At 42.3% G+C, this 21,178-nt stretch overlaps 1 protein-coding gene across 7 annotated transcripts in view; it reads right to left on the reverse strand.

Annotated features, from left to right (window-relative positions):
- The window catches only part of LOC124154797 (septin-7), a 125,453-nt gene that overhangs the window by 57,435 nt on the left and 46,840 nt on the right, over window positions 1–21,178 (reverse strand). The window contains exon 1 of one of the 7 annotated variants that reach the window (XM_046528669.1): window positions 18,925–19,970. The exons of 4 other annotated variants lie outside the window; for them this stretch is intronic. In XM_046528669.1, coding sequence (XP_046384625.1) covers window positions 18,925–19,287 — 363 coding nt within the window. In that variant the 5' untranslated portion in view covers window positions 19,288–19,970. Of the gene's footprint in view, window positions 1–14,053; window positions 14,152–18,924; window positions 19,971–21,178 lie in introns of those variants that run through there. 2 more of the 7 variants (XM_046528670.1, XM_046528674.1) reach the window with 2 other exon arrangements.

Below are 21,178 nucleotides of genomic sequence, written 5' to 3' on the forward strand. Positions count from 1 at the left end.
ATTCTCTTTTAATTATCAGATGGCGATAGAGATTGGCAATAAAGAGACCAGTATTTTCCCTTTTTCGATCCTTCGCCTACTCCTCGAGCCATTTGCGAGGAAAATTCCTTTACCCTTTCTCAGACGAGTTGATGACGTCGTGAGCTCATCTCCAGCGGGTCAACGTCTCTCTGCTTCTCCTCGGCCTTGCGCATGCGCCCTGAGGGATTCGTTTATATGTACACTCTTGTGAGCGATTTCTCCTCTCAATGAAAGGTTCTCTCCGTCCGAATAACTTTCCCAGAAGTCTAATAACGTTGCCAACACATGAAAAGTAGGCAGAAATTTCGTGTTTTCTTTTTCATTTAAACTCACGAGCGAATGTCTGAATGAGGAAGAACGATTTTTCATTTTAACTTATCTTCCCGTCCCATATACGTACCGTATTCCTTTCCTCGGGTCTTGGCGAACGAAACTATTGCCGTGTTCTACAGACATGGAGCAACAATCGCACTGCATTGAAAATAAAAACACCTGCGGGGGCCTGACCACAGAATTCAGAGGTAAATCAAGGATCTATGAAGCAATTCAACAAGAAGAAAGGTCACTGAATCGACACCCAAGCCGCCACGATTTTTTTGGACTCCCAAATAACCATGAAGCAGTAATTTCTCTTCGACCTACAGTTCAACTAAGTATACGGCCCAGCCTCTCACCGGGCATACTTCAACCTACGTCCAGAATTCAGTGAAGTTCATTGACATCATACCACCGCCTAGGAGGACCTCCTACTCAACTTTTATGTGGTCTCACTATTCACCAACATCTATCCATATACATTAATGTTTTTCCATCCATTGATAAAACCACTGAAGTCACCAGCAGGCTCACAGAGATAAGATTACCCAGCAAGGAAAAACTGATTTCCATCAGATTTGACACTGATTTCCAACAGGTTTGACGCACTGATTTCCTTCTCCTTTGAATCTGTTTTGAAAATTGAAACAGCTGGAAATCAGTCGGAAGACAGTGGGAAATCAGTTGTGAAGGTCCAACATGGCGGCTGTTTTCCTACTCATTTCCATGAATGTGGTTTGACTCTGGTTTCCACTGTTCAACAGATTTGAATCCGGTTTCCCCGTTTAAGCTTTTTCGAATCTGTTTTCCACCTTTATACCTATCTGAATCTTGTTTGCGACTCGATTCTCACCTTCTATGACCTGCTGATGCATAAGTTAACTTCGGATACATGAGTTAACTGTTGATACCCGAGGCGGAAATAATTATTTCCGCCAGTTCAAAGTTTCGCAGAGCTGCACTCAACCAACGTTTCTAACTTCGCATACTACATCTCTATCATCAATCTGGATGTAGACTCAGCTGAAAAAAGTTTACAAAATACAGCCTAGCAAAATGAACTTCATGTAAGTCTCCCACCACAACAAAATAACACAGGCTCTATTAACGTATTTATTAAGTATGCACAAATCCTATTGGAAGTACATATTCAATTGAAAATACATAGTCATCTAATTTGGTAAACTTCTGAGGCAGAATACACTTAAAATCTCAATTTCATGCGTTAGAAATAATTTAGGGAAACACAGAATTTACAGATGAAATCTCATTTGAAGGAGAGTTAGACAAACTATTTGTGCTTTTTGTAATTGTTTATCAGTTCTTGAAAAGTCATCGAAACAGTCACTGCACCAGAACAACAACTACTTACATCAGATTCCACAATCTTGAATTATCGAAGAGCACAAATTTTTCCGTGATTAACAGAAAAATCACAACACTAGAAAATATTTCAGATGCCTTTATGAAAGAAAGACTTCTTTACGTGACTTATGAAAATAATTTTGGTTCAGCATTAAGCCAACGATATCTGTATGTTACACTACAGAAACTTGCCATTAATGTTTAAATACACGAACACGGTCGTTTCACTTAGCACAAACAAACCAGCAAGATACACAATACTCTGAAAATCCTGGTAGGTTCTATTCGGCGACGGAACGCAAGCACATATTATACATATTGCATACAAAAATATTAGTAATCGCTCAAAATCTGTTGACACAAGATAAATTATTCAATGAAAACACAAAAGATCGAAATCACATCAGACTTCCACTGTCGCTTGAAGACTGAAGAGATGCACGAATGGCTTAATTAAACGCTGCAGGAATTTAGCACTGGTTAAATAATACTGATACGATTATTTTTTCTCCACGCCCAATTACTTTAGCCATGCATGTTCATGACTTAAGCACAAAATAGAACCACAAGCACGTAAACATTACAAAGGAATCGGCGTATCGGCGTTGCTACTTTGGCTTGCTATCTTTTGTAGTTAGGTGGCAGCACTATGCCCGCTATATATTTTTTAAAAGCGAAGTCGCAAAGTGAGGTTTAAACGTGCTTAAGCCGTATTAGCCACTTAAATTGCATGCCGGGTGAGTTCCAGCAGGTGAAATGATGCACAATACAAAATGTGGATGATATACAGTAAATTTTTTTCATCACCCGTGAATTTTTGCAAGACGGCAAAGTACATATTTCCTCTACGTCATTATTTCTGACCATGATTTTGAACTAAATATACTCATTGACACCTCAGAAGAAGTAATTTTCCAATCAACGCAGTCGTAAAGCCTGTGTGAGATAGGTTTCTATAAGACACTCATGTCAAGAGAATTTCAAATTCATTCTACTATTCAACTCTGTTGGAAAGCACTTGTGGAAAACACTTTCAAGCCAATAAATAAGGAAAAGAGTTTCAAATGACATTCAATTCAGTGTCAATACAGTCCATGTGGAAGACGGCTGGAAACCAGTTACAATGGAAATGAGATTCAGATCACTTCCTTCCATTTCCTGTCCGCTGGAAACCAGTGGAAATCAGTGTCAAGACAGAGTCAGATCAGATTTTAAGGATTCAGATCAGATTCAAATGAGGTTCAAAACTATTGGAAATCAGTTTTTCTTTCCTGGGTACTGATATATGTCCCAAAAAATTGTGAAATTCTGTCTCAAAAACTCCTGCTTCACTTGGAACGACCAATTTTACCGACAATCAAAGTGAGCAGCCACGGGATCACCTCTCTTTCTCTCTCGTTACAGCAAACCCACTTCTGCAGGACTTTAAGAAGACAGCTATGGATAGACGGGAAAAGAAGCCAGTGTTACTTCGACAGTTGGACTAAACGTTTGCCACCTACCCCCGGACGGACCTGCAGAGCGTGAGAAGTTCCTGACGCACTTGAATATTCAGAATTCAGCAATTTAACCACGGATTTTAGGAAAAAAAAATTCCTCCTAACAGAGACCTGGAACGAGTAGAGTTATTATTCCACTAACTAGGAAGCCATACAAAGTGGAATGGAAGTCCAACGTGAAGCAAAAGAAGAAAAGACAAGGAAAATAAGAATCCCTAATGAAAGAGAAACTCTTGCATTCACAAAAATAGAGATAGCAACGATAAAACAGAGCTTGAAAACATTGGGAAGGATCGTTTCATGGCATGGCTTGGACATCGAGAACAATCCTACACTTTTGAAACCTACTAGTGGTAGTACACAGTGAAGTACATATTACTAGGTGCCGACCGAATGATTGACGGTGGATTAGAAAAGGACAATGCTCCGTAGTGGATAAAGTCGGCGTATTTCATTTGGAATCTGGAGTGTATGGTCATATGTTGGTGTCCTGCCCACCTCCCGAGAGGTCCAAATATGGCGCCTGGCTACGCCGATGAGCATGGCGCACCACGAGAAAGAAAGAAAGACACAGACGGATGTCTGAGAATGATACGGTCGTATGCAACACGAAGTGGGGAAAATGGAAACGATAAAGATCTAGTGAGAAGTAAATGTGCAAAACGAAATCTGAAGGAAGAGAGCGTTAAAACGAATCCGTAAGGAGTCAGGTCGCGTCTAGAATGGACTCTAAAACTAGATGGACTAACAACAGCCTGTCTTCAAGAAGACACCTTCTGCTCAAGTACATTGAACGCTGATTATGTTAAATACCAATTATTAGATTACGACGAATCAATCCTAGGATTGGTTCGACGCAGCTCTCGACTCAGTTGTCTCATCGTCTAATCTTTTTTTAACACCTACTCAACTCTCCTCTGCTTTACACCCTTCCCCACCTCCTTTATCTCGCACCATATTTCAGGGTTCCCAGTCTAACTAAATTATAAAATTCACGGTTTTTTCCAGGTTTTCACGGTCTAAATTGGGTCAAATTCAGGGTTTGTTTGATAAGCCATTTTAGGAAGAAATGTTGATCTCTTCAAAATCAATGGCCGCACGTCAACTAAAAATATAGCAAACGCGATAAACGCCGGGAATGCAAAACGCAGCAATGAATGAAAGTGCCATCTCTTATGACGACGTCGCCTATCGTTAGTAAAATTTAGGGCCGGCTAAAGGTTGTGAGTGAGAAAATGGAGGGTGACAGGGAAGTGAAGAGGTGTCTGATTTCTCGTCAGGGTTAATGATCACTTTGCTTAAAGGTCGTCCAATCACAGCCTTAAGGTCTGTGTGTCGTCATGACACACGGACCAATGTTTGCGCATGGAATATAGTGGACAGTATCTACGAGTGACGGACCTATTTTTCTTTTGATCCGTCAATCGTTGATCTAAAATCAAGTTTGAGAGGTTTTTAAGGTTTCATGACGAATTTCACGGCTATTTCCAGGTTTTTTCACGGTAGACGAAATTCACGGTTTTAAGGTTTTCACTGTTGAGTGGGACCCCTGTATATATACTCCCAAGTACTACTATACTCCCACATGTATCCCCCCTCCACCATAATTCAAACGATATCTTTCGATATCCCTCTCATATTCATCATGTCTCATGATGATTGAGCTGTCCCGCCTCCTACCCGACCACTTCTCTCTTACTCTAACTATTCTCAGCACTTCCGCATTACTCACACAATCTATCCATTTGATCTTCATCATTCTTCTATCACACCACATTTCGACAGCCTGCAACCTTGATTTCTTTTGACGCTGCTGTTATCGTCCAAACCTCAATAGTTTTAAGAAGCACGCTCCATATGTAATTCCTAATAAATAATTTCCTACTTCAATTTACGACGACCTCTATAAATTATCTGGTTTAAATTTTGAAAAAAAATATTATATCCTCCAATTGCATACAATTGATATTTTGTTGTAGGAATTCAGTCCTTTTTACATTCAGCGATACAATTTTACCAGGAAATACCAAAAACGAGGTAACGATAAACATTCACAGCTCGCAGAATACTCAATTAAACATTTTAAATCGTTAACAATAATAAGCATTACTTTATTGTTCAATGATCAGTATGTATAACATTTTTTCACGTAGATACGCACGAGGTCGATTGGACCAATTGGATGCTGGATGCAGGATCGAGCGAGGAGGGAGTTGCCGTTGCCGTTCCCAAAAACCTCAGTCTCAAGTTCTTTGCGCGTCCTCGTAGATAAAGTAAGATACATTTTATATTGCAGCTCGAAAGCGACATTTCAAGCAGCACTTATAAAAAACGATGGGTAATTACATAGCAATTTTACGTATTTATGATACGTCAAAGACTGATGAATTGGAACAGCGTTTCCTCACAAATTAAAATTTTAAGACTCGGCATATGAATACATTAGAATAGCATCAATGTCGTAATTTTTCCGCGAATTTCTGAGAATTTTATCAGAGGGGCTCCACCTTGTAAGCTAAGGATATAATGGGGATGTAGGCAGCCTGTGCGAACCACATAGGGGAAGGATTCTCTCAAAATTCAGAATGACCACAGCTTGGGCTTAAGTTGCTCAAGAACGGCGAAGAGTGCGAGAGGAGGGAATGCTAGAATGGGAGAAAACGGAAAGGTTAACAATGCAGACGATGAGCGCCGGAAGCGATTACGTAATAGGTAGCACGAGGCTCGAGGTCTACCGAGAAGAGAAAAGCGCGGATGCAGAAAACAATGAAAAGGGTGCTAGAAAAAAAGATTTTTATAAAAATCACATATGCCTTTTCTCTTTCACTGTGTGCAATGAGAAATAGTGCGGCAACTCATTAACACTTCCCCTCGAAGAATGCGATCTCAAGGGAATGAAGACACTAGTCAGTGATGAGGAACAACACTTCTCGGAGACGACTTCGATGAGCTGAACATTGGCAATCAATCTGTAAAATCATTTTACGCCATTTTTAGCCTCGCTCACACTCACAAGGGTGAAATTTCATTTAAAATTATATATTGAATTATTTATTGTTATTATTATATATTGAATATAATTTTCTGGGATTAGAATATTGATAAGATAGGGGCCATGAGAAGCAGTTTCATCTCATGACATCTTTGTCTCTTTCCACGGATTCAACGAGCGATTGAATCTTCATTCCACTAAACAATAATTACCACTATTCAAAACTAATTTGCCACTTAAAATATTAGAAATGGTTCATGACACAATAGAGCCTTTTCAACTCTTTCTGAACTTCATATTGATGGGGCGGAATTCTGTACACGGATACCGACGATCGTCGGTGTCGGTAGCTACCGACGATCGTCGGTAGCACCGATAGAAATGTGATTCACAAAACGCCGCTACCGACAGATTGTCGGTGCAACCGACAAATTCGTGACGTAATGCTTTTGTCGGTACGAAAGTGGCACCCGCACAGGAGGCTAGGCGCCTCGACCAATCATATTTCTCCTTTGTTTGCATTAAACAAATGAGGCTCCGAAAACGCCATCTGTTATTCGTCAGCCCGCGAAGAAGTTAAAAAGAGTTGATCACTGCTTTGTGAGATATTTACGATGTTTAATCACTCTGCGAACACAATTTCTTACTCCCGTTGGTGCGATGTGGCTTGTATTCCGAGATTTTGCTGTATTTACCATTGGATTTTTTTCTAGCCCAAGTAAAAAAGCCTTTATATTCAAGGATTCAACGGTCGTTGATAGAAGAACACCGGCAACATTTGGTGCTCAATGTATTGGAATTTTCAAGTATAATTGTCTTGAAGAGGACTTTGTCTGCTACATAATTGTTCACCTACGCTTATTATAATTGTATTCTTGGGATTAGCAGTGACGAAATTATTTTTATTAGTATTGTAACAATGTACCTTCATCTTGAGCCACGGCTTGTTTACATCGTTTGCCTCATTGTTCGCCGTAAGTCCGATACTTCCACAAGGGTAATTATTTAATTAGAAAACATTTTTGTCGCTTGAATTCACATTTTGGGCTATTTAAAATACATTCGTTGAGAAAAACACCGAGATTCCGGGGATGTCACGGAAGGTATCATCAGTATCATCGCGTCAAGTGTTGTGATTGTGAACTTGAGTGACATACTTTACGCTATCTATTTGGAAGTGTTAGCTTTTGCATTTTGATACCATTTGTGTGTTATTTCAAACTTTGCGTTGATATGACTTTGACTAAATATGCTTGATCAGTGTTAATTTGTGATATACCGTTGGAAGTATGAAGGTTTTCTCGTGTTGAAATTAAATTTTTGTAGTTTTATGATGAATAATTCATTAAATGTTTCCTTGTTTCGTGCAATCATTCTTTTTATTTGCCCCTTTCTACCGATGGAATACACGGTACGTACCTACTCAGTGCTCTTATAGTAATAATGAAAATCTATCTTGAAGTCTCGTACGGTGTTTGGTTAGTATGGTGAAGTAAATTCAGCATTAATTTTACGGGAAGTTTTGTGCACCGGTAACGACGTCAAAGAGTGAGAGGAGTTAAGTGATGCCATTTATATTCTTCTAAAATATAGTAGCAATATGCTTTTTCTATTTCGCCGTTGCTGTCTGATGCTCTCAAGAGTACTTACGAAGGTAGGAGAGTTATTTTCATTATAAACCCCATTCTCAGACGCTCACATAGGGTATTGAAGTTAATATAAAAGTGAACGAAATGTCCACGTATATATTTCATTGGAAGTGCATCAATAGGCATTCGTTTTTATTGAAAATATAAATTAATTTCGGATCCAAACTTTACAAATCAACAATAGATACCTATCGTGTCTTGTTGTGAGTAATTTAAAAGCAAAGCAATACGTTACATACTTAAAATTACGGAATATTTATAATGTAAAATACCTTACGCTATTGGAACGCATAATGTAATATACGTGAAACATTGGTTAAGTTAAATACTGCTCCCACCATGTAAATTTTACGTTTCAAGTGTTTAATCAATCATTTTTATTATAAATAACATACAATTAGAGCGCTTCCACGGATCTAGTGTCGTAGATTATGATTTAAAATCGTCAGCTTAGGCCGAAAAGTGTAAACAAAAGTCCGCCATGTTGCTAAAAATTTGTCGGTAGGTCCTACCGAGCGTTTTGAAATCGTCGGTATGTACCGACGGGTTTACCGACAACTGTCGGTGGGATAACGACAATCGTCGGTAAAACGTGTCTGCTGAATCGCTCGTACCGAGACTTATCGGTAGGACCGGCTTACCGACACCGACAATCGTCGGTACGGTGTACAGAATTCCGCCCCAGGGTTACCGCTCTAACTAAATTATAAAATTCACGTTTTTTCCAAATGGTTTTCACGGTCTGCATGTCGTCAAATGCACGGTCTGTTGATAAGCCATTTTAGGCAGAAATGTTGATCACGTAACAATCACCGGCAACTAGATCTTTAAACAAACGCGACGGCAGCCGTGAATACAAACGCGGCAATGCAAGTGATGAGTGCATCTCTCATGACGTCACCAAAATGCAGGGCCGGCTGCAGGTTGCGAGTGGGAAAATGGAGGGAAGTGAAGAAGAAGTGTCTGATTTTTCACCAGGGTTAATGAACACTTTGGCTACTGGTCTTTCAATCACAGGCTTAAGGCCAATTTTTCGTAATGGCACACGGACCTGTAAGTGCGCTTCGAATATACGAGCGTAGATAAATGCGTGGACACCGTCTGCGCATGCGCACTGACCTTGAAACATGATCGACATATCAATTTTTCTTTAGATCTGTCAACCGCAGTTCCACAACCAAGTCTGAGAGACTTTTATGAAGAAATTCACGGCTTTTTCCAGGTTTTTTCACTGTAGACGAAATTCACGGATTATTCACGGTTTTAAGGTTTTCGCGGTTTAGTGGAAGCAGCCGTGTAAATGAAACATTAAAAAGCAGAATGGAAAATGAGGGTAGAACGAGGTAGCAATGCATTATTTCCTATAAAGTTTATGTTACTGTTGACATGGAAATATACAGAAAATTAATACTCTAATTAAAATACCAAGTCAAATGTAGAAAGAATGCATGTTGTCCTAAAAGAGGAAAAAACCTACTTCCGCTAAAAATCTCTTAGCGCCGCGGTGTTGAACTAGGACGACAAGATTGATTGAACCCTCGTAAATTTTGGTGAAAAATCAAGGCTATTCCTCTCAAAACATTTATTGCAAATGGTAGGTCACAATTATAGATAACATTCTATTTTAAAAAAAAAATAGAGAAAATTACCTCTTCAGAAGAAGATTCATATTACATTTAGAGTTTCGAATATGTAAACGTAGAGAATTAATTGTTAAAGATCCTACATGATCATTAACATAACAAGTACTTGCAGTCTGTGAATTAAAAAAATGCCATGTCGTACGTAATATGTGAAAGAATACAACCGCAAAGCTGATGCAGAAGAAGTGGCAAATGAGGCGGCGGCACGCGCACGATAGGTACCACCTGAAGAGAATATTAAAGCGGGGATATTCAATACATTTCACAAGGAGGAATATCATTCCATGGATTGTGTTGGACGAAACATCTAATAACATGAAAATCTAATTCCATGCCAGACATTGCAATAATTTCAAATGACAAATGATATCTACCTGGATGATTTGCCATGGAATCACCGGATGATAAGCTAAGATGATAATCGTGTTTGCAATAGGGCAGTTTCCTCTATCAAAGAAAACGGAAGGCATTGATTGCGATAAGTACTCTGCTACCTGCAAGCAGCCTGCATCGTATCGGCGCTCAGAGCCTCGCACCACGGTAGGCTCACACGGCGGCAGGCTGAACCAGAATGACGTCACAAGGGCTCTTCCCAGCATTCATTCTTAGCCGTCGCGTTTTCGCGCACTAGATAATTTTCACTTTTCATTTAATCGTGAAAAATAAATATCGTTATTTAAAAATATCATCATCATCATCACTGGTCAACAATCCTGGGATTGGTTTGACGCAGCTCTCCACTCAGTTCTCCTATCAGCTAATCTTTTCACACCTACGTAATTCTTCTCTTTCACATCTCTCTTTACTTGTTCCATATATTTTGTTTGAGGTCTTCCTTTTCCATTCTTGCCTTCCACTTGCCCTTCGACGATTGTCTTCATCAGGCCATCATGTCTCAAGATGTGGCCTATAAGGTTGTTCCGTCTTCTTATTAAGGTTTTCATGAGGCTTCTCTTCTCTCCTACCCTTCTTAGGACTTCCTCGTTACTAACTCGGTCAATCCATTTGATTTTCATCATTCTTCTGTAGCACCACATTTCAAAGGCCTCTATCCTTGCTTTCTCCGCTGCGGTCATTGTCCATGCCTCACTTCCGTATAGGAGCATACTCCAGCTGTAGGTTCTTATGAATTGTTTCTTTACTTCCATATTTAAGTTTCCCGCTGTAAGCAGGTCTCTCTTTTGGTGGAATGCTCTCTTCGCCTGGGCTATTCTGCTGATAATTTCTTTTTTGCTTCTCCCGTCACTAGTTATCTTGCTTCCCAAATAACAGAATTCATCCACCTCTATCAGTTTTTGCCTCCCTATTTTAATGTTAGTCTTGACTTCTTCTCTTCTGCTGCATACTAAGATCTTGGTTTTCTTCGTGCTTATTTTCAGTTGATATCTACTCATTACCCTACCCATATTAGCCAGACTATTTTTCAAATCCTTCTCTGTTTCTGCTATAACGGCTATGTCATCGGCAAATCTTAGCATGCTAATTTTTTCTCCATGGATATTCACTCCCAATTCCTTTTCTTTGATTTCATTAATGGCTTTCTCAATGTAAACGTTGAAAATTACGGGTGACAATGTACAGCCTTGTCGCACTCCTTTCTTAATTCTTGCTTCTTCACAGCTGGGCCCTGATTTTATCACGGCTACTTGGTTTTTGTATAAACTGTGGATGATTCTTCTGTCATTATAAAGAACCCCAATTTCCTTTAGGATTCCAAGCATTGTGCTCCAATCCACGTTGTCAAATGCTTTCTCTAAGTTCACAAACGCAACGAATGTTGGCTTGTTCTTTTCCATTCTCTTGTCTATGAGCAGTCTTAGGGCCAATATTGCTTCCCTTGTGCCTTTGTTTTTTCTGAATCCAAATTGGTCCTCATCCAAGTACTCTTCTGCTTTTCGTTCTATTCTTCTATAGATGATCCTTATCAGTATCTTTGACGCATGTGTAGTAAGGCTTATGGTCCTAAAATCTTCGCACTTCTCCGCTCTTTTCTTCTTAGGAATAGGGATTATAATGTTCCTCTCGAAATCCTTTGGTATCTCACCTGAATTTTTAATTAGCTCTGCAGGAATGTCATCAATGCCAGACGCTTTATTTATCCTGAGGTCTCTTACAGCCGCATCAAATTCCGATCTTAAAATTGGGGCTCCCATGTCATCGGTATCCACTTCCCTCTCGTTTTCGATAGAAATGTTTACAACAACACAGTGAGGAACTTTCTTATTTCTCAGGGGTCCCATTTCATCCCCTATTATTAGCACATTTTCACAGCATTCAGATCCTTTTCAACATTTTATAGCATCTAAAATAAGAAACTTTAACCCAAACATTTTTTCTTGTTGAATATTGTGAAATATTAAACAAGCTGTCCGCCATGAAACAAGACGAATACGACAGGTGGAACGAAAGCGCCAGACTCACAGGGGTGAAAACAAATATTGCCTATCATAATAAATCGCAGGTTTCTACGCTCAGACGCCTGTGTTCCACGGGGCACAGTAGGTAGTACACATCCTCAAGCTGTATCGGTACCGCAATTACTTTTATGTAAAAGCGGCGGCTACTTTTCTCCTTGCGTTATCCACGCATTCACGACTTTACAACGACACACTTCGAAATTCATGTTCATCAGGGCATCCGGTTTGGCAATTACGTGCCGCGTATAAAACGGACGCCCGACAACAACGAGTAAAATGGACAGAGATCGATGGCATGCTTCCGTTTCGGAAGGAAAATTTCTCCATGCTTTTTATCGAAATATTGGACCTAAGTATTTTGCATTAATACCAAACCATGAATAATAAAATATTGGGTACTCAACATTATGACTTTCAAGCAGAACCCTGGAAGATGAAAAACATTCTGACTGTACACATTTCCTATATCACTTCCTCAAAATATTTCTCGCATTACCCAAACAATCAACAGCTACTCCGAATCATCATCGCAACATGGAATTTTGAAATCGCCTTGTAAAGCAAAAGACCAGCAGATAAAATGAAACGTCTTACCGTTAAATAAATAAATTTCCTGTAATAAATTATAAATTTTTAGAATTTGTTTTTAGAAATTAGAACTACGCTTCGGCGAAAATAAATATGCGAATAAATAATGTCGTAATATTCCACGCACCAAAATGTGGGGAGATGAAACCGGTTGAACACTGAATAAAAAAGCTCTCGTAAAACTCGAAGCAAATCCATTTAGAGAGGACGGAATTTCACCGAACAAAGATACAGTTGAACTTGTTTCCGCGATGAATCTCTTCACGTGGAACATTCGGGACGGCAGGGGATCTATATTTAAGATGCTACTTCATGAAGGGAATCTCTGAAGGATTTTTAAGAAAAAATATTGAAGGGTAGATGAGCCCTACCACTCGCTCAGCGAATTAATTAGGACCCAGGTACGACATGTGAAAACAATTGAAGTCCGAAATGACGGATAGGTGACAAATACGCTCTGCCGCACGTCTCAAAAAAGGACTTCTAAAGGCATTTTAAAATTCAAAAATTTGCAATGCCGTCGCATTTTACACGGTACACGGAATTGCACAATCTGGCGTACGTGCGAAGGCGAAATCAAAACTGCGTCGTGTAAATCAGTGAATTGCTAGAACACATGCGAGAATACGTGGATGCGAGACGGCAAAATAGCCCCTGTTCTAATGTCGTTCATGCATTCGCGCAATTCCACGCCATTTTAGAGTTTGATGCAGCTCTAACCTGCGCAATTCCGTGCCCCGTGTAAAACGGCCTTAATAAGCCAATTCTAGCGGATGATTTTGCGCAAGAAAGCGCATCACGTGAAAAAAAGGAGTCGAATGATGATTTCAGCTTTAAAAACGGCCCCAAATTCCATTGACAACTTCGGCGAGATGACCTTCGCGTGCCCTCAAAGGGCTATTCAGTCACATCTTTTCCATTTAGTCCGTGACAAAAGAGGAATAACAAATAAAGCTATGAGCTCCGTTTAACATTAATACAGTCACTTCTAGTGAATTTCTGCCGATCGAGGACTATTTACATTAAACCATATTAGGCAAGATGACTGGAAATATCGTGCATAAAAAATATTATTTTTTGTGAACAAGTATCAACACCAATAAGGCCAGCTTAGCTGACTCATCGGCTAAGCCTAGCTTTCCTAGAAAATATAACATCAACTGAGTTTCAGTAGGTCGAGGGCCAACTAAAACTCAGTTGATGTTATAGTTATATTCAGCCACGACTGAACCCAAATGAAAGAAATGCCAAATATCTCCTTCTCATGAGCACAACGATCAAGCAGTGGTGTACTAATCCGCATCCGTCTTTCCCAAATTCAAATTCTTAGTCAAAACCTACACAGCTCAGCACAGATGACTCAACGAATTCTTTCTAAATACATACGCCAAAGTTATTTCTTTCACACTTTACAGAGTCATGAATAGGACTTCCAATGGAAAGCGAACTAAATGTAATGGATTTCGATTCATTCAAATACAAGAGCAAACCCGACAATTTGTATGCAATCTAGTTTTACTCACAAACGATTAGCGAGTTCAAACTTATAACCGGTTACTCTTACCGCCATTTTCTGTACAGTATTTGATTGGGGCTCTTTCTGAAAGGTATGCTGGTTTCACCTCAGCACCACAAGAATACCGTAATTATCGATGAAAACGGAATTTTTTCTTCTGGAAACCTGAAAAGGATAATTTATTATGCACCTCGTAAAATTCAAACCAAATATATGGAAAAATTAGGACAATCAAAAGGCCGCGATCTCCCGTCCAGAGCCAAGAACGACGAATATTCGGGCAGAACAGCGAATATCAATTCTACGATTCGATTCTATACGTCTGCGATTAAGTGCTTGAACCCGTGGGCTACGAATAATTCCTCTTATTGTTGAGAAAACCACTTGATGGCTTATTTCGAAATGATAACGTCTCTGAGAACTGAGAAGGGTGGTGTCCAAAAAGCGAGTTAGCGACATATTGAAAAATTGAAGCGCTGTACCTAATTACACCAGTGACCTACTTAGTTACTGCTCAGCCAAAACACCGATATTTTGAGATTTCATTCGCACTTGGGGCAGTTATTGAATATTTTGTAATTTTGAATTTGTGAGGTAGTTCCTATCCTATTAATGCTACTTTGCTCGATAAAAAAGCACTAACTTCAGACAAGGTGTTTCGTATACTGCCTTTTGGCATTGCATCCATGAAAAAACAGATAAAAATTCATATTACGGAAAGCCTATAACTATCAATGGTTAATACTTTCGCTTGGTATTCTTAGAAGATTAGTTTTTATCCAAATATTTCGCTCTAAGCCTTGACTCAACCATTACTTTCTTCCGCCTAAACAATTGGTATTCATTTAACGAGACTAAAATATCATTTTTCGATGGCTTTTAAAGAAATGATACCGCCAAAAATGTTAAAAGGAAGGAATCAATGTTATTTGTTTCTCGCTGAGAACAACAGCAATTATTTTTCTTGCACTTACTATACTAATATAAATAAATAATTTATAATCCAATTCTAAAGTCATCATCAATTTGGACTTTTATAATCCAAATGAATGGAAACCATGATACTTTACTAGGCTACCTACAATCAATTAATATAGTGTAAAAAAGGTACGTCAAAATTCTTGTATTTTCTTTTTCATTTATGCACAATAGTATTTTTTATATATTTTTTATTCTATTATTGTAAAAATAATGATGGTACTAATCGTTCATCATTTCATGCGTTGATTTATTGTAACCATTAGGTACTCTTGGCCTTGATGAAAATATCGAAACGTCGGCAAACGTACTCCACTTCATCATTTTCCTGACCTATACCCCAAGCCTACATTAATAGCCACTATACTAATATTTTTTATATTTCCCAACGGAAATTAATATATCAAGAAGAACATTTGCATCCAATTAAAAAAATATTTCTTCGCTGCATTGGACTTCTTATTTATAATTCACATACAAATTTGACACCGATAGAAATACTTATAGTGGATCCTTATGACATTTAAGGCAGTAAATCGAAGGCGTAAATTGAGTACATGATACAAGATGGAATCATTAAGAATTTCCGCAGCACGTTAAGCGATAGAAATAACCAAATTTCTTATTATGAGCATACACATGGATTAGAATAACCTCATTATGAGGAGAACAATCATCATGGACACAATTGAGTATCTCATTGCAAGATATTCGCGGTCAATTAACTAATATCTAAGGGCCCGGATTTTAACTTTTAAAAACACAATCATACGACAATTTATAATTACAAAGTTTCTGCGAGATGCATGATTTTACAGCATCCGCGACAAGAATAGACAACGATACGCATGAAACAAGACTGAGCGAGAGGGTGTAAAGATAAGGGGTCCAAACCCCCACCTAAAAGTTTTGGTATAACGGTCTTTTAGAGTACCTCCCCCATCTCCAAATAAACCTTCCCAATAAAGTATTCTCGCCACGGCCTTGCTATGAATGAGTGTTGGTGATGAATGTTGATATTTTGCACTACCCATCAAAATTTGGCGTTCGTCACAAGCGGGGAGATACTATCTTTAACGGATATCTATAGGCTTTCCCGGAAAATATGAAGACTCACGGCGAGCTATCGTATGGTAAACATAAATGATAATATCGGGAAGTATTTCCGTTGACGCAGTGTCCACTAATCTACGAGCAAACAAGGCGTGTTAAATTGAAATACAGAGTGACCAGCAAAAGGCCCTTATCTAATCTTGACTTCCCGCCATGAATTTCATTACATCACTACGTCCGTTACCCGCCTAAATGCAGCGACACCCCTGCGAATCCCTGGTATGCTTACAAAAAAAGTTCCCTTCGTCGGTATCTCACGAACGTGTTCTCAAGCAAGTTTCGGAGGGGGGAACGGGAAGGGAAGGGAAGAGGACGAATGCAACCTCGGAGAAGCTTCCGCCGATCGCTCACAGACAAATCCTCCCTGTGAATGGGGCAACAACGCATGTATACGTAAGAGACGGCAGCATACAGCTTCTCCTTCCTTCCCGTGGGCGCGGGGGAGAGGCGGCGTCTTCGAGGGGCAGCCGCCGCCGCATGACTCATTCCCGCAAACGCGGTCACGCTCCGCAAGGATGGACGGCGTCCGCCGGCTGGCCGGCACGCACTCGCTCGCTCCTCACGGTTTCCTCATCGGCCCCTCCCTCCCTCCCTCCCTCCTTCCAGCGATACACACCGACCCACAAGCGAAGGAAAAGCCCCAACAACCCCGCCATCGCATTTTTTTCAAATTCAAACTCGCACAATGGCTCGCTTTGTGGACGTTTACGGCCGCCGTCGTGTTTCTTCACTCCCCATTCCTCGTGCTACGACGAATGCTACGACGCGAGGGCACACAACCACACGCAGTCCTTCGGTGAGTGAGAGAGTGAGTGAGTGTGTTCGGGGGATGGGAGGTCCGCCAGGAAGGCGCGCGGCTCTTAATCCGCCATCGGCAGCGACCCGTCCATCTCCGGAATACTAAAATGCATTTGCCCTTCGCGGACACCGCTCACGATTGCCACGTCGCTTGAGGAGAAGGACTCGTAGATAGATGAGGAGACAACGCCCCCCCCCCCCCCCAAAGGGACACTGCCCCCCTGGCTGTGACACTCGGGCCGTCCCGCACGGGAGGGCGGTTCCTATGGCGATGAAGCACCCTCACATTATCTACTGAAAGGTCCATCCGGTTAAATTTCCATTTCGATTCGACTTCTCCTCATTCCCACAAATCATTCGCACTAGACGGCCGATGCGATAGATAGGGATGGGAAATATTTCATTTACTCATCCCCGCCACAACTCGTGTGGTCGCCAAGCAGAGGGGAAATCAGACATAGAAGGATAGTGGCCCACGCACTGCCGTACAGACATCCTATTTCTGGTATTCGAAACTCAAAAGGGTTTCAGGAGGAAGTGAAGTGACAGGCATGAGAACATGGATTCTTTCAAAAAGAGATATGACGACGCTAATTCCGAAGAAAGAGGGAGGTACTACGCATGGCTTAAAAGCCCTTCCAAATCATCACAGGATCTCCTTGGCACGAAGTTCGGATCGAGATTGCCCACGATGAGGAAGCCAGTGGAGAGGAGCGCATTCCGCGCGGTCACCAGCCTCCTTATCTGCTCGTATCTCAAAGCGGGTGCATGGGCTGCCACTCGACTCGACGGCTGCCTAGAGTGGTGGCGAAGGCCCTCGACGAAGGACTCCTCTTCCCGATACACATCTCAGGGCAGCAGGCGCTCTTAGGAAACTCGAGCACGGAGCCTGCGAATCTCAAGGAAGGCATCATCTCCTCTTTAAATAAAAAAACAGCACGTGAAAGGAGCATCGCGCCAAGCGGGATGGGGAGGGAGGGAGGGAGGGAGGGTCGACGGCCCTTCCCCAGAGGGATGAGGAGTTCAGAAATCGATCGATGGACGAGAGCGTGCGACACGCCTCCGCCGCAACACGGCGGAAACAAATGCAGCAACAACACGCTGCCCTATATATTTTTTTATAAAAACATTATGACTAGCTCCTCATCGCTGAAGGGCAACGGTATCCACCCACCACACTAGGCGACAAAAGTTTAGAAAAAGTTTTCCACAATGCATGAATTTTTAAACAACCAAGAGACAGGATATTCTCGAATAAGGACTTGTACAAGTTACAAGCAGAGAGGCAGAGGTCGCACGGGTTACCTCAAAGACGTTAATCTTCTCTAATTCCCGAGCAATCAATAGCCAGCCTCAATACTCCTCTCATTGGCTCACGCTTCTCAGATTGAAACAGAAGCAATGACGACTTATCGGACGCTACTGTGACTCACTACCCTCTGGGCTGTGAATCACCGCAAGTTCGTTGCATTTCGAAGAACTAATACAAGAAACCTGCTTCACTATCCACACCATATACGTATGACAAAGAGAATAATTCAATGATGCACTGAAAAACACTTTTTCATTCAAATTAAACACAATATATACAGGTTGATATATCATGAAGGGAGAAAGACAGTGACTCAAAGAGTGAGGACTGTGACGCCACTACAAGGCCTATCACAAAAAGGAAGCATTCGAGAGGCTCGGCCTCTACAGACCATCGGCAATGAAGGTCCTCGAAGGAAGGTCGTCGATTTCAGACGGGTGGAACCATGACAACGAAAGGCTTTATGACATGGTCAATTGAAATCCACAAGGTGAGAGTTGCCGAATATGATAAAGCAAACGGAATCCAATTCAAAGACAACAATTCCAAACCACGGCTAAGTTAATGACTTGCATGGGTAATCACAAAAACAGTTAGGTTTCCACCGCTGAACCGCGGAGGGACGAGGCTTTCGAGGCGTGTAAACACGAATTGCGGGTGAGCGCACCTAACGGACGGACGTCGCCTGGAAATTCGGGCGTCGCAGGAGAGGACTCACCGCAGCGGTCACGGACTGGGGCGTAGCCGTGGAGGAGGCGGTGACGGACACGGAGGTGGTGGTCTGCTGCTGTTGCGGCGGCGGAGGCACGGTGGGGGGCGTGGGCACGGTGGGAGGGCGCGGGGCCTCCGCCTCGAACAGCCGCTGCCTCTGGGCCAAGCGGTCCAGCCCAGACAGGCGGTACCCGGACCCGATGCCCGCGTATTTGGGGGGCGTCGGCGGGGGGGCGGTGCGGGGGGAGGCCCTGCGCCCCAGCCCATCGTCCCCCCAGCGCGTCCCCGCGGACGAGTCCCCGGGGCGGGGCGCCGAGCCGTTGGCCACGTGCACCTCCGACGACGTCGTCGTCCCGGCGGCGGCGCTCATGGCGTCGCGGCGGATGGACCAAGGAGAACGGGGAAGCGCCGCTCACTCAGACGCACAAGCGACGACGCCAGAACACCATCGACACAACACACAAACACACAGAGGGGGAACGAACGAGAGAGAGATAAGCAGCGGCCGCCGCAGAGTGGGAGGGAGGGGAGCGAAGATACTACTCCCCCGCACGAGTCCCTTCCTTCGTTCGAGAGCGAGCCGGTGGACGGACGGAGTGCCCACTTTCGATGCGGCCTCACAACACACCTCGGAGGCGGCGATCACACGCGACGGGGGTGGATGCACACGACGTATTCGTGCGATGTAGAGTCCGTGAGGAGGACGTGAGCGGACGCGCCCAGCCCACTCGCAAACATCTGGCACGCAGGAGGCTCATCCACGCAGCGCGCACGCCACCCCCGGCCACGCCGAGAAGTCGACCGGCTCCCCCTCGCGCCCCTGGGGCAGTGGTGGGGGAAGCAAGGGGATGCGGAGCAGGGAGGAGGGTGAGGCGAAGGGGGGAGGGGTGGACGAAGACTCAAAGAGGGGAGAAGCGTGGTAAGGAAATTTGGGGAAGGGTGAGAGGAGGAACCCTATGAAGAAGAGGAAGAAGGGAGAGTGGTCGCGGAAAGAGAAAGCCTTCCCTGGCAGTAGTTCGGCCTTTCTCCACTCGACGGAGCCACGTGACAGCAGCGACTCGGTGGTGGAATCGCACTGCTGTTCGATCGACGGATCCGCCGCGAGTAAAGGAGCGAGGGAGGGAGGGATGAAGGGAGGGGGGAAGCAGTGCGTCACACAAGAGAGATGAGGAAGCGCAGACAGAGACGACCGCCTGCCTCAATAATCACGCTCTCCTCTCTTCCAGTCGATGCAGAAACGCGCGCGAGTGTAATCTGAGTGAAATTTCCTGCGGCGAGAGGCGTTGATGAAGGTTTGTTAAGCGCGGTGGTATCCAAGGCGAAGGGGATGTACGCGCGCGATGCGATCAGCGCGACCGAAGGGGAGAGAGAGAAGGAGAGGGTTGACAAAAATTACCCCCATTGATTCCATATGCTTCTGGGGGAGGCTTGCTCATTTGCCCTCCCAGCGGCATTGTGAAAGCGAGACAACTTCAAAGGATAAACTGAGCTCCATTTTGAAGTGGCTTTAAGACGCAACGGGTCCCTCCCTAACAGTAGCTCAGTTGACAAGGGTCTCTTCACGTCCGACACCAATGGACCACCCGCAAAGATCACAATTCGGCATCCAGGGAAAACTGCCCCATCAGCACTCTTTAGATCACTTTAGATAAATGCTTCCACTTCCACTAGTGACTAACCTCACGAGGAAGCCTCCCCTCCACTATAACGCCACAAGTATGAATAATTAACACCACTTTCACGACCTAGAATCATTATGTCATTTAATTTTTCCTTTGCGCATATGCGAAACTGATTCGGATGACTTGCCGATAAAAATAGTGATTTAGGTGGTAACCATAAAATGTTCTGAGTAGAAGCTAGTTCCAAAAGAAAAATGTTAATATTAAAAGGATGATAGGAAACTATATTGAATTTAAGTGTTTATATTCTTAATGAATCAAAAGGTGATATTGAAAATTCTAAGCAGTCACTGAATGATCAATTATACCAGAGAAACATGGAAGATTTATTCTTTCTCATATTATGAAAGGCAAACCAGCATAAAATACGGTATTCCATATCGCCATATGGTACTGTTTTCACCCCTCCTATTCATATTTCAACGGAATTATTACCAATATGAAAATTCAAATAGAATTCCCTTTTAACAAAAGGCAAATAAATGTTTCCTTTGATTTTTTGCACAGTTTTAAGCTTTAATTTTGAAGTTAATTTGTGTTAAATTTATAGCATAAAAGAGACTATAAACTGAAATGGAC

This window comes from Ischnura elegans, chromosome 1 (assembly GCF_921293095.1).
Source record: "Ischnura elegans chromosome 1, ioIscEleg1.1, whole genome shotgun sequence".
NCBI classification, from domain to species: Eukaryota; Metazoa; Arthropoda; class Insecta; order Odonata; family Coenagrionidae; genus Ischnura; species Ischnura elegans.